Source organism: Euprymna scolopes, chromosome 32, assembly GCF_053919585.1.
Source record: "Euprymna scolopes isolate OS-2025 chromosome 32, ASM5391958v1, whole genome shotgun sequence".
Taxonomy (NCBI): Eukaryota; Metazoa; Mollusca; class Cephalopoda; order Sepiida; family Sepiolidae; genus Euprymna; species Euprymna scolopes.
Genome location: NC_136513.1, coordinates 91,498,070 through 91,512,036, shown reverse-complemented (window position 1 = coordinate 91,512,036; position 13,967 = coordinate 91,498,070). Strand labels below are relative to the sequence as shown.

At 36.5% G+C, this 13,967-nt stretch overlaps 1 protein-coding gene across 4 annotated transcripts in view; it reads right to left on the bottom strand.

Annotated features, from left to right (window-relative positions):
- LOC145256493 (E3 ubiquitin-protein ligase UBR2-like) overlaps positions 1–13,967 on the bottom strand; it is a 262,146-nt gene that overhangs the window by 162,070 nt on the left and 86,109 nt on the right. For all 4 annotated transcript variants that reach the window (XM_080115440.1, XM_080115442.1, XM_080115441.1 and 1 more), the window contains exon 8: positions 12,202–12,325. In XM_080115440.1, coding sequence (XP_079971566.1) covers positions 12,202–12,325 — 124 coding nt within the window. The remainder of the gene's footprint in view (positions 1–12,201; positions 12,326–13,967) is intronic.

Below are 13,967 nucleotides of genomic sequence, written 5' to 3'. Positions count from 1 at the left end.
ACAGGTCATCTCCATCTCAGTACAGACCAATAAGTCTCCTGTGTGTCATGAGTAAGTTGTTGGAATCCTTATTAAATAAAGAAGTCAACCACCTCGGCAGAAATAACCTTCGTGACATACAATATGGTTTCCGTTCTGCTAAATCTACAGCAGATGTGCTAACGGTTATATCTTATAGGATTAGTGAATCTTTCGACAAAGGCTTCCTTTCTAAGGCAATTGCTCTTGACATATCAAAGGCCTTTGATAAGGTATGGCGTAAAGGCCTACTTCAGAAGATTTCCAGCTACGGTATAACTGTAAATGTTTTCTCAATTATTAAATCATTTCTCTGATAGGCTCATAAAAGTAGTGGTTGATGGGCAGAAATCAGAAGCCCACAGTATTAATGCTGGTGTCCCTCAAGGGTCCATCCTGGGCCCCACTCTCTTCCTGAGCTACATCAATGATCTTCCAAAACACATACTTAAATCATTCTTTGACATCTATGCTGATGACACGACCATCTCTGGTAACACATCGAAGGCTATAAAGGACCAAGTTCTCTCTGATTCTCTCTCCTCTGATCTTGAGCGCGTGGTACAATGGAAGAAGAAGTGGTTGGTTACTTTTAATGCATCTAAAACCAAGCTTCTATCTTTACATCATCAATGCTCTGATCCCCATCTGGCATCAGTTGAAATGGATGGCTCTCATCTTGGGGAGGCTCCATGTTTTGACAAGCTTCTAGAATTGACCTTTACTCCTGATCTGAAATGGAACATGTACATCAAGTCTGTTGCCAAGGTCGCTGGAAAAATGGTGGGATCCTTCTACCGCTCCAGTAGATATCTCACTCCTGATGCAATTTTCTATCAATATAAAAGCCAAGTACGTCCAAGGATGGAATACTGCTGCCATATCTGGGCAGGAGCTGCTAAAAACTGCCTATCCTGCCTTGACAGAGTACAAAATAGTCTTCGTAGCCTAGTGGGGGATGCCCTTTTCTCTTCCCTGCACCCTCTCACCCACAGAAGGGACGTTGCGGGCCTGTCATTGTTTTATCGTTATTTCCATGGGAAGTGCTCGTCTGAGCTCCAATCTCTGGTCCCCCCTCCTCGCCAATCTTTCACGAAAAACACCTGTCTAGCTGAAACCACTGTCAGTAATTTTCCCCACTCTTTATCTGTGCCTAAATCAAAACAGATTCCATGAACAAATCTGCTTTCTTAGAAGTGCACACCTGAAAAAGTTTAAAAGATGGGTACACTGGCAGGGTGTCATTTGTCATGGTTGATGGAGAAGAATTTTTGTAGTTGTTAAAGGAAAGAAGCTTAGTCTTAGTAGCATTAAATGTTACCAACCATTTATGGACCCATTCTGCTACTGATTGAAGGTCGTTTTCTAGAGTTTATTCCATTGCTTTGGATACGTGTACATTTGTTTTTCCCTCGTCTATTAAAGAGCTTTTTCATCAGCAAATATATTCATATTCGATATAATTTTATCAGAGAGGTCATTTATGATTACCAGGAATAATAATGGTCCAAGAATCAACCTCTGGAGCACACCTGCATTAATGTTTAAATGTACGGCCATCGAGGACAACCTGGATTTTTCTCTTGTCTAGGAAGGATTTGATCATGTTGAGCATTCAAATGGTTTAAAGATAAATTTGTTTTACAGTCATATTTTTTAAACAGTCTGTCATTTTCAAGTCTAATGTAAATAAGTTCTTGTTGATCCGTCCTCTTAAATAATCAAGCCTTACCAAAGTTCCATCATTATTAATCATGTTGTCTCATCAACTACCTAACACTTATAAACCTTTATTCTGGAGTAGCCTTTAGGCCTTGCTAAGCCGTGACCTCTAAGTAACAAAAAAAAAAAAAAAAAATTTTTTTTAAATAAATAGAAAATATAAAAGTCTATGTGACCCATACATGGGGTCCAGACAAGTACTACCACTCAGTGTTAGAGTGAACCTGAAAGCCATCGTAATAAAGGAATGTGTCCATATTCTCCAATGTTCCCAAATTGGGGCCCCCAACCACAGGATTGCACTTTATGGTCATATCCAGGATTAAGATTAATTGTATATTTTTGTTTGCAATGTCTTAAGATAGTAATATGGACATTTTCATAATTCAGTTTAAAGTTTCAAAAGTTTTTGTATATAAATTAATAAATATGTAGCTGCACCTACAGTGTTGTCCAGTGTTATTTGCAACTTTTTTTTTTTTACTCAATATTTTTGTTGCGTAAACAATGGGAACTCAAGTTTGACAAAATACACCCGAAGAAGGTGGGAGGTTACATCAACAAAAATAACCTGAAAATGACAAGATGAGAACAGTAGTTGAAAGAATCCAAATAATATGAATAAGCAATCCTCATTTGGTTTTAGTAAATACAGAATTACAGCCGTTTATTTTATTTATTTTTTTTTTTTTAACACTCCACTAGTTAAGGCCAAGAGCCACTTGAAGATAGGGATTTATGAGATGGAAAGATTGTCAGCAAAAAGAGTTTGATTATTTATGTGATAATTTATGGCAAGTATTTATTGAAATTAAATTTCTTTTTAATGGAAATTACTCCAGGCAAGGCATGAAGCCACTTGATTTAAGCTAATAAGAATGGAAAATGAGCCATCCGTTGGATTCTCAAAACAAAAAGAGCCAGGCTTATGATTGAAAGAAACAAGCTGAGTCCTAAAATTGAACAAAGCAAACCATTTCCTAACTGTAGGTTGAGGATTGTATTTGAAGTGCTGAGGCTTAATCAATTATCTATTAGGTTAAGAAAGTTCTAGCAGAATTTTTAATTTTAATTTTTTTTTTTTGTTTAACGGCATATCAACCCTTGGTGGGTTATTTAATGCCGAATCCAGTTATTTTGGGAATAGTATTCGATGTTGTATCAAGTTATTTTATGAGATTTTTATTCTTCAAGCTCCTTGTATTTTCAATTGTTAGTTCGTAGCTTTTGGTTTGATTGTTTTTGTTGTGAAGGAACATAACTGGCTATACACCGGTTACAAACTGTATATATATATTGGACTGTTTGGCAGACAGCGGCAGACAAGCAGTCGCAGTAAGACGGATAGTCTTACGTGTTGATTATCAGACTTTCTTCCTCATACTTGTTACTATGTACTTCTATTTACCTTAGGCGAGCAGCCTTACGTTTCTGTATTATAAATAAACCCCATTACACATACCACTCGGTGTAACTCACGTTTGTCTTTATTTCCTAAGTATTTAGGAATATAACAATGGCGACGAAAGGATGTTCTTTCTCTTAACAGAGATAAATTACCGTACCAAGGACTGTGTACAATGCAAGGATTTTTTGTTTTACGAAAAAAACAAACTACACAAGGATTTTTGACCACGTGCGTCAATGAATTTAAAAATTTTTCCTACCTAAAGTAGCGAAAAGTACGGATTTTTCTTCGTAAAGAACTCACAAGAAATTATAGAAACATGTTCAAGGTAAAGTGGAATTTATATTTATTTTGACAAGTAAAAAAAAAAAAAAAAAAAAAAAAATGGTCGCAAGTTGAATTCGAAACTACACTAAAGGATTACGAGTTTCGAAAGAAAAAATATAAATACAACGACTATTGTACCATTTTATGCCACGTGGGAACGGCAGCCATATATTTTTTTTTTTTTGGAAAATTAATTGTTTGTTATTGCCTTTATATAAATAATTGGAACTATTTGTCGTGGGAAGTAAGAAATATTTTGTGTATGAGCTGACGTTGTTGAAAAAAAAAAAAAAAAAAAAAAAAAAAGAATTATTTTACAAAGCCTGTTGAATTACTATGGATGAACTTTGTTGAAACGTGTTGTGTCTGCATATTGCTACTAATTTACGATATACGTAAATTTACGATTTTTCTTTGGAATTATTGTGTAGAATTCGAAAAGACATTTTTGTACTAGAAGCTAACATGGAACAATTAGCAGAGTTAACTAAGGCTCTAGCCCTTAGCATCCAGGAACAGACAAAAATGACTCAACAATTGTTAGCGCAACAACAACAACAACAACAAATTCAACAACAACAGCTACAGCAACAGCTGCAACAACAACAAGAAAGAACACAAAAAACTTTAGAGGCACAACAAGAACAAACAAACATACTACAACGACAAATGTCGACACAGCAAAAGAATTTAGAAAAGCTAATTCTAACGTCGACCGGGAAGAAGACTAATTTTTCTGCCGAGGGTATTTCAAATTCACTAACGGAATTTCGTTACTCCCCGGATACTGGTGTTACTTTCCCTGCATACTACAGAAGATACGAAACAATTTTTACGAAAAGATGTTTAGACTGGACCGATGAGGAAAAAGTTACCCTGCTACTACAAAAACTGGGTACTGATGAAAACACCAAGTATGCAAATCTAATTCTACCAAAAAAACCGGAGGAGGTTTCGTTCGAGGAAACAATTAGTACCTTGTCGAAAATATTTGATAAAAGGGATAGCCTATTTCACTCTAGATACAAATGTTTGAACATTCAGAAGGCAGAAGCTGAAGACTATCTAGAATATGCTTGCACTGTGAACTGTTTATGCGAATCATTTAAATTGAATGAAATTTCCGCAGACCAATTTAAATGTTTAATCTTTGTACAAGGTCTCACAGCACCAAGGGACAAAGATATACGTTCACGGATCCTAACAATTATGGAGGCGGATCCTAACATAACATTGCAAAAAGTCACTGAAGAGTGTCAACGTCTGATTAACATAAAGAAAGACAACACTCGCATTGAAGAGAAAAATATTTTTAAGGTGCAGCAAGTAAAAAGGCAAGGGACCACAAGAAAGTCCAGGTTCCAAGAACACAGGATCCTTAAAGGATACAAAGACCCAAAGCTAAAGTGTAAATGTTGTGGTAGTTTAAGACACAACAATAAGACCTGCTGGTTTAGGAACAAAATATGTTATGAATGTGGTCTCAGAGGTCACAAGGGAACATACTGTGCCCAGAAGAAAAGACAAGGGACCGATAATGTAAATACGCTTCGCATGAATAAAGAAAAAAGCTGCGAAAGACGGAAATATGTTGATGTTCGGATAAATGGACATCTGGTTACATTGCTTCTGGATAGCGGTGCAGATATTAGTATTATAAATGAAGATATATGGAAAAGGATAGGTCGACCTGAATTAACGAAAACCAGAAAGACGGCGAGAAGTGTGTGCGGCAAAAGATTAGAGTTCAAGGGAGAATTAAAATGCAAAGTGACATTCGCTAACCAGACTCATAAATCCAAAGTGTACGTCGTACCAGGAAAGAATACATGCCTGTTTGGGGTAGATTGGATTGTCCTGTTTAATTTATGGGAGAAACCCATAAATTCGTTTTGTAACGTTTTAACTGCAGAAAAAGCAAACCAAAGGGAAGACTTCCTGAAGGATTTGAAAACTGAATTTCCCAATGTTTTTGCCGAAGGACTAGGACTCTGTATTAAGACAGAGGCAAAATTTGAATTAAAGAAAAATGCCACTCCAGTATTCAAACCTAAAAGGAATGTGCCTTTTTCAGCGATGGACGCAATCGAAAAAGAGTTGGATAGACTTCAACAACTGGAAGTCATTGAAAAAGTTAACCACACAGATTGGGCAAGTCCAACCGTGTATGTAAAGAAAAAAAATAACAGAATAAGGGTCTGTGGAGATTTTTCAACGGGTTTAAATGACTGTCTATTGGACCATAATTATCCCCTTCCGTCCGCAGAAGATCTGTTCTCTAAGCTTAGCGGAGGAAAAATTTTTTCTAAGATAGACCTCTCAGATGCTTACTTGCAAATTAAGATCAGCGATGAATGCTCCAAATACTTAGGCATAAATACTCATAAGGGCATTTTTAAGCTAAAGAGGCTTCCTTTTGGATTAAAGGTTGCTCCTGCTATTTTCCAGCAAATTATGGACACGATGCTGGCAGGGTTGGAATTTTCAATGGCCTACCTTGACGATATCCTAATTAAAAGTGAAAATTTGCAAGATCATAAGAAGCATGTAAAAGAAGTATTCAAAAGGATACAGGAATTTGGTTTTAAATTGAGCCCAGAAAAATGCGATTTTTTTATGAAAAAAATTAAATATCTAGGTCAAATAATCGACAAAGAGGGTCGAAGACCGGATCCACAAAGGACTGAAGCAATTGAAAAGATGCCTGCTCCAGATTCAGTGACAAAATTAAAATCGTTTTTGGGATTAGTTCAATACTATGCAATTTACATCCCTAACATACATAATTTAAGAGCTCCTCTTAACGAGTTACTGAAAAAGGGTGTTAAATGGAACTGGAATAAGGAATGTGAATCTGCTTTCCAAAATATCAAAAGATGTCTACTGTCAGACTTAGCATTGGCACATTTCAATCCAGAAAAGGAACTAATACTAGCAACGGACGCCAGTGATTACGGTGTTGGCGCTGTATTACTTCACAAGTATGAGGATGGTAGGACAAAAGCTATCGCCCATGCTTCAAGAACGTTGGTTGCAGCGGAGAAAAATTACAGCCAAATTGAAAAAGAGGCGCTGTCGATAATATTTGGAATTACAAAGTACAATCGATTTCTCCATGGACGATCTTTTATTTTGCAAACCGACCATAAACCCCTACTTACCATATTTGGATCAAAGAAAGGCATTCCCACACATACTGCGAATCGATTACAGCGATGGGCTGTAACCCTCTTAAACTATCAGTTTAAGATGGAACATGTATCCTCAAAAAAAGTTAGGACACGCAGATGCATTATCACGGTTGATCCCTAAAAGAAGCGAAAGTTTCAAAGAAACGGTAATTGCTGCGCTTAAAGACGAAAGTGAATGTACAAGTTCAATGTGTAATATGATACGTGAACTTCCGGTAACTTTCGAAAAAATAAAAAAAGAGGCAGTAAATGACATTTTCATTAAGAAAATGAAAAATCAATTGGGATGGATAAAAAAAAATAAAAAGGTAGATCAAACAACGCCTTTTTCCATCTGTGAAGATGTGCTCATGTATGGTGAGAGGATCGTAATTCCACTAACGTTACAGAGGAAAATTCTGAAGGAATTTCATACAGGTCATCCGGGCATTTCGAGAATGAAATCCCTTATGAGAGGATATGTGTACTGGCCTGGTATGGACAAGGAAGTTGAAAAATGTGTCAAGACATGCAGAGGATGTCAATTAGCAGCTCGAGATCCTCCAGTAAAAACGACGCCATGGCCAAAGACGGACCTACCCTGGTCACGTCTGCATATTGATTATGCGGGACCTATAAATGGTTATTTTTACTTGATTATTGTAGATTCTTTTTCAAAATGGCCAGAAATATTTAAGTTTAGACATCCAACAGCAAAAAACACTGTGAGTGCACTTAATGAAATTTTTAGCCGTTTTGGAGTGCCAAAAACCTTAGTGAGCGATAATGGAACAGCATTTACTGCTCATGAATTCAAAGAATTCTGTGACTCACTAAATATTCTACATATGACAACACCTGTGTACCATCCACGATCGAATGGGTTGGCCGAAAAATTTGTAGATACGTTTAAAAGGGCACTTAAGAAAAATCTTACTACGGACACAGACGAACAATGTATTCAAACATTTTTAGCAATTTACAGGGTGACACCAAATCCTAATAATAATGTCAATTCTTCCCCGGCCGAGCTAATGTTTGCAAGAAAGATAAGATCTGTCTTCGATAGGCTGCTACCAGAGAAAAAGAAAGTTTTCAAAAAAGAAAACCTTAATACCAAGTGCTTCTCCCCAGGTGAAAATGTATATTTCAAAAATTTTCAAAATGGACGAAATCAGTGGGTTGAAGGTATTATCAAAAAAAGGATTGGGAGCATGGTCTACACCATCCAAGGATTAAGTTTTGTCTGCAAAAGACACAGAAATCAAATACGTCCCAGACTGTCTCCAAATGTGGAAGAGACACCAATGGAAACATTGTGCGATATTTTTGATATACCAAAACCAGCGTGTGTACCGCAAACAATGAATATTTCGCCTGAACCGACCATACGGGCTGGACAGAAACCTTTACCCCGGGTAACGCTGACCAGAAGGAAAAGCGCAAGAAAGAGAAAAGTTACCAGGAGATTAAGCCCTGACCCTAAAAGGAAGAGGTATTTAAGCTAAAATCAGGAAGATTTCAGCTTCAGGGGGAGGTGTTGTGAAGGAACATAACTGGCTATACACCGGTTACAAACTGTATATATATATTGGACTGTTTGGCAGACAGCGGCAGACAAGCAGTCGCAGTAAGACGGATAGTCTTACGTGTTGATTATCAGACTTTCTTCCCCATACTTGTTACTATGTACTTCTATTTACCTTAGGCGAGCAGCCTTACGTTTCTGTATTATAAATAAACCCCATTACACATACCACTCGGTGTAACTCACGTTTGTCTTTATTTCCTAAGTATTTAGGAATATAACAGTTTTATAGTGGATTTTGTCATTTTTGTTCTCTGCCTTGCAGAATATGATTGCGTTTTGCAATGGGAGGGGGAAAAGGATTACAGTATTATTAAGTCCTGTATTATGAATGTAGTTATATTGTTGATAGTGTTTTACATTCAAATTGTCCTCATTCTTAAGGAAGGTTTCTTGGAGACAAATAACCAAAGGGTTAAATTTGGTTTGCAACAATAAAATTTCATTGTAATTTGCCTTCAATCCACGGCAATTCCATTGGATTATCTTGTAATTTATGATTTTTTTTTGGGGGGGGGGGTTAAGGAGTAACTTCAGTTTCCATGTCTTCTAATTCCGTAAATCTATTTGTAGTAGTAGTAGCGGCTTCTGTTTGTGGTAATTTCTTTATATTTTGTTTTTTGGTAGATGTATTTTTTGTTTGCTTTTTAAATGTGTTTTTTTCACCACGGGGAAGACGTATTGGTGACCTGTATGGTCTTTTAACTGATTTTGTTTTTCCTTAGTTTCGTCTTTTTCAGCATCTGCACGACGTACTGATGATTTTTGATCGACTGTTTTCTTGTATGTTCTAATTTTGGTTGAGAATTTGTTTTATTGGTAACATTAGTTGATTTAACGGGATGATTAATTTTTGATATGTTTGGTTTCATTTCATTTATAAATTTGGGCCAGTCGTTTCGTCCCAATTGTAACAATTTGTTTATTAGTATTTTGTATTTGGAGTCTTGGTTAGTGATGTTGGATGATATACAACTTGAGGTGACTTGAGAGTACATCTTTTCCTTCATGTATCCATCTACTATTTTCCTGGCTTCGGGGAAGATGTTTTTGGTATGTTTTATTGGCACTACTTCCTTTTTCTTCCAGATTCTGCATGCTCTAGAATAAGCAGGATGGTTTTTTGCACATTTGCAATCAAGATTGCAGTCATTGGCAGTGTGGTCTGGATCTCTCTGGCAACATCTGCCGCACACTGCTTGTCCCCTACATGCATTCTCATGTTGCCCAAACTTCTGGCATTTAAAGCACTGAAGTAGGTTTGGTATAAAGGGTTTTTCAACGTTGAACCCAATTTTGATTTCTTTTGGAACAGTGGGTCTATCGAACTGCATAATGTAGGTGTTCGTATGTATAGTCTGGTTCTCTTTTTATTGTAAATCTTTTAACGTTTATTACTCCTTGGTTTTTAAGTTCTTTTGTTATCTCTTCAGTAGTGCACATTGAGAGGTCTTTCGATTTTACTACACCTTTGGATGTATTCAGATTCTTGTGTGGATAAGTTTTGATATTTATGTTGTGGAAAGTTTTCATTCATAGTAGAAAAGTGGCATGTTTTTCTCTTTCCACTTCCACTAGTAGGGTTTTATTTTTTAAAGTTTTTACATTTTTGGGGGTAATATATGCCGATATAATTTTATGTATAATAAACGGTGATAAGTCAGTTAATTTGGTTTCTTCGGTGGATTCGAATACAGTAAATTTTGAGGATGTTTGATGTAGTTCATTATCTGAACTATCCGAGCCGACGTGTTGGCGCTTGGAGTTTTTATGATTGGCCATATATATATATATATATATATTTTAAATTCATTGTTTATGCTCCCCACCCACCTCGGAGTCCAATGTTGGGGCATGTTAAGTGGGAAACCCATTCGCCTTGTCATGCCAGGGCTACATGAACAGTATACATGTTCCAAATGGGAGCCATGAGCACCCATAATCCTTTAGTTACACAATCCAAGTCATTTATGGTAATTTCCGGCACTATACAGCCATGTCATGACTTTAATCATTTGGCACATTTGACCCTAGCCACCACTTTCTAACACATGGAAAAGAGGGGAAAAATGTATATAGTTTATAATGGTACAGGGTAGAACTGTATTTGTTACGGTTTAGAGGAAATTGATAGAAAAGTAGAAGATGTGTTAGGGCTTGATGTAACTAGCCGATTGATCAGATCGGGCCCCTCCGACCGCCCGTCTAGCCTTGTATGAGGCCAAAGTGGAGTGTTGCAACTGATATCTTTAATTTCCCTAGCTATCAGTTGCTCAGCCACTAGGATCCTTTTCAGAGTCATTACGGATCGTCACCCACGCCCAACAGGTGTCCCCTTTGAGAGGCTTTTACTCTCTGCAGGGGGACAGTCGGTGTATTCTAATGCCCCACCAATGGGGTTGGGAAGTAGAGAAGGAAAAAAAAAGGAGGATAATTAATTTTAATTTCAAATGATACATTTTCAAACAAGTTTTTGTAATAATACTTTTACTTTATATATCATTTTAAAGAACGTTTTTCGCTCCATCTAATCACTTAAATTACAATTGTTTTAAAACCTTAAACCTAAACATAGATTTCATGAACAATGCTTTCTTAAAATTGCACGCCTGTAGAACTCTCTTCAGTTTCCCTGTTTTTCAACTGACTACAATATGATCGTCTTCAAGTCCAACATTAACAAGTTCTTTATGAGCCGTCCTCTTAAGTAATCTAATTTACCAAACTTCTACTACCAACTATTACTACAATATTATCCCATGGACTATCATACACTCACTAACTTATCCTCTCGAGTGGCCTGCAGGCCTTGATAAGTAGTGATTCCTATGTAAAAATAAAACAAAAAAAAAAACGATTATGTCTTTTCATAATGTTGAATACAAGATGGAAAACAAGCAAAATTGCACAATTCTTATTTTAATTCAAGCTAGGCCCAAAAACTGCTGAAATCGTTCACAATATAAACGAAGCATTTGGCCCAGGAACCATTATTGAGTGCACAGCACAATGGTGGTTTAAGAAATTTTGTGGCAGTGATAAGAGTTTTGAAGATGAGTATTGACAATGATCAATTAAGAGCCTTAGTTGAAGCCAATCCATGCAGAACTGTTTGAGAACTTGCTTCTGAATTAGACATGACATATACGATTTCCAACAACTTGAAAGACTGGAAAGACAAAAAAAAACTTGCTAAATGGGTGCCTCACAAATTGAACAACCAAAAGAAATGCAGTTATGAAGTGTTATCTTCCCTTCTTTTATGCAACAAGAATAACTTGTTTCTCAACTGGGTTGTGACTCGCGATGAAAAGTGGGTTCTTTATGAAAACTGGCGACACTCAGCTCAATGGTTAGATGCCACCAAAACTCCACAACAGTTCCCGAAGCCAGAGTTGCACCAAAACAAGGTCATGCTGACTGTTTGGTGGTCTGCGAATGGTCTTATTTATTAGTTTTCTAAACGAAGGCAAAACCATTACTGCAGAGAAGTACTACCAACAACTAGATGAAATGCATCAGAAACTTCGACAACAACACCCAGCATGAGTCAACAGAAAAGGCCCAATTCTCCTCCACAACAATGCCCGACCGGACATTGCTAAACCGACCCTGTAGAAGTTGAGCAAATTGGGCTATGAAACTGCCCCCTCTGTCATACTCACCAAACCTCTCACCTACCGACTACCACTTTTTTTTTAATCATCTCAATAATTTTCTGCATGAGAAATGCTTAAAAAATCTAAACAATATCAAAAACGCCTAACCACGACTTCATCGCCAGCAGAATGCACAAGATTTTTACGTTACTCGCATAAATAAACTTGTTTTGTGTTGGCAAAAGTGTGTTGATTCTGATCAGGCTTATTTCTATCAAATTTTTGTTTGAATTAAAAGTTAAAAAACACAACTTTGTTAACCTGATAGATTTATATGATGTTGCACTAAAAAAAAAAAAAAAAACTTACCTGATTTGGAGATAATATGCTGTAACCATTGAATCATTTTTAATGCAAACTTTTGATGTGAAACAACAGTTGTGTGCATTACTTGGACCTTCAAAGGCTTCGAACTTCCACGCGATGACATTTGCTACAACAAACAAAAACGATTACTTCCATATATAAATTGTTGGATACTTTGGACCATGCAAAATAAAATGTAAATATCACTCAGATGTTTACAGTTGATTGTTGTATACTTGAAAGGGGTTACAATAGACAAGGCACTGATTGGAAAGAGCAACCAATATATAAGGATGAAAAAAGGTTTATTGCAATTGATAGTACAACAATAGTTGGTCGGTCGTTTAACGGCCTATTAACTTCTAGAGGGTCATTTAAGGTCAGAAACTTTTTAAACCTAGTTGATATTAAACAAGACCGATAGCCATTAGTCGCGTGCTCTCGTGTAATGAATGAATGCGTGAATGTAGGATTGACATGAAATTCTTAAAGATAAACTAAAATGACTGAAAAATGGGCTGAAATGACTTAAATAAATAAAAAGTAAATGACTTAGAATGACTTTAATGAACTTAAGGATGAATTGAATGGCCTTAAGAATGACTTGAATGCTTAAAAAATAACTGGAATCCTTCAAAAACAACTTGAATGATCTGGAGAAGGACTTGAATGGCTTTGAGACTGACTGGTTGTAAAGTGGGTGATCATTTTACATTAAATTTATACACAAAAGTGATCCCCCACTTTATATCACAAAATTATAAACATAAGTACAGCATGTAGTAAGGATAGATACTACACTTTGATCTTGGCCAAAAGGCTAAGAAAAGCTTAAAAAGCTAAGAACAGCATCTATTAACAACAGACCTTTGACCTTAACCAAAAAGGCCAAGCACAAAAGTGTTACGGACAGACCGACCGACCGACGGACCAACTTATAGAGTCGCTTGCATGCGACTAAAAATAGCTTATAAGGGATCCTACTTAGAACAATATTTTCTGTCTTTTATTACTGTTTTCCAAAATAAAATGTCACTTTCTTAAAAAGTTTGTTTTCCTAAGTAAAATGTTTTAAGTATCTTGAGACAGGGAAGTAGGGGAGAAAGAAAAAGGGAGTTGGAGGCACAATTGTTGTTTTCGGTTTTGTAGAACATAAGTTTTGCAAAGAGGGGGGAATAAAAAAAAAAAAAAAAAATTCATGTACAGTGCATTTGAGTCGGGAAGCCGATAACCTGATCTGGTAGCACCAGAGAGTGCAAGAATGGAAAGAAAAATATTAATAAATTGAATAATTGATTGTTACGCTTGGAAGATAATGTCAATTTTTATATCTTTATTCATCAAATATCTATATTTTTTTTGTTCTGTGGTTGAGTGATTTCGTTATTGGAATCAGAACCGGTACATGAAGAGGTTAATCTGTTTTATTACTGAACATAAACTCACTGACCAAGGAGTCCCAACATCTGGGATGATCATAACTTTTGAAAAATCTTAAGTGGCTCACAATTACAGCATAGAACTTTGTATCCAGGAAAAATTTCAAAAAGCCGGACGATCCATCTTCTCTTAACCAAATATTCCTATCATTCTAGCCAGCGACATTCAATCTAGGTAGGTTGAACAAACTTCCCCAGAAGGAAGTTTCATGGGAATATCAATTTCACAAGCAGTCCCTAGTTGCTTGGTCAAGGGAGATGAGAACAGTTTTTTTGCAGTTTTTTCATGGAGGTGTCAACATCCTCCTACATACAGCGCCTTATATTCCC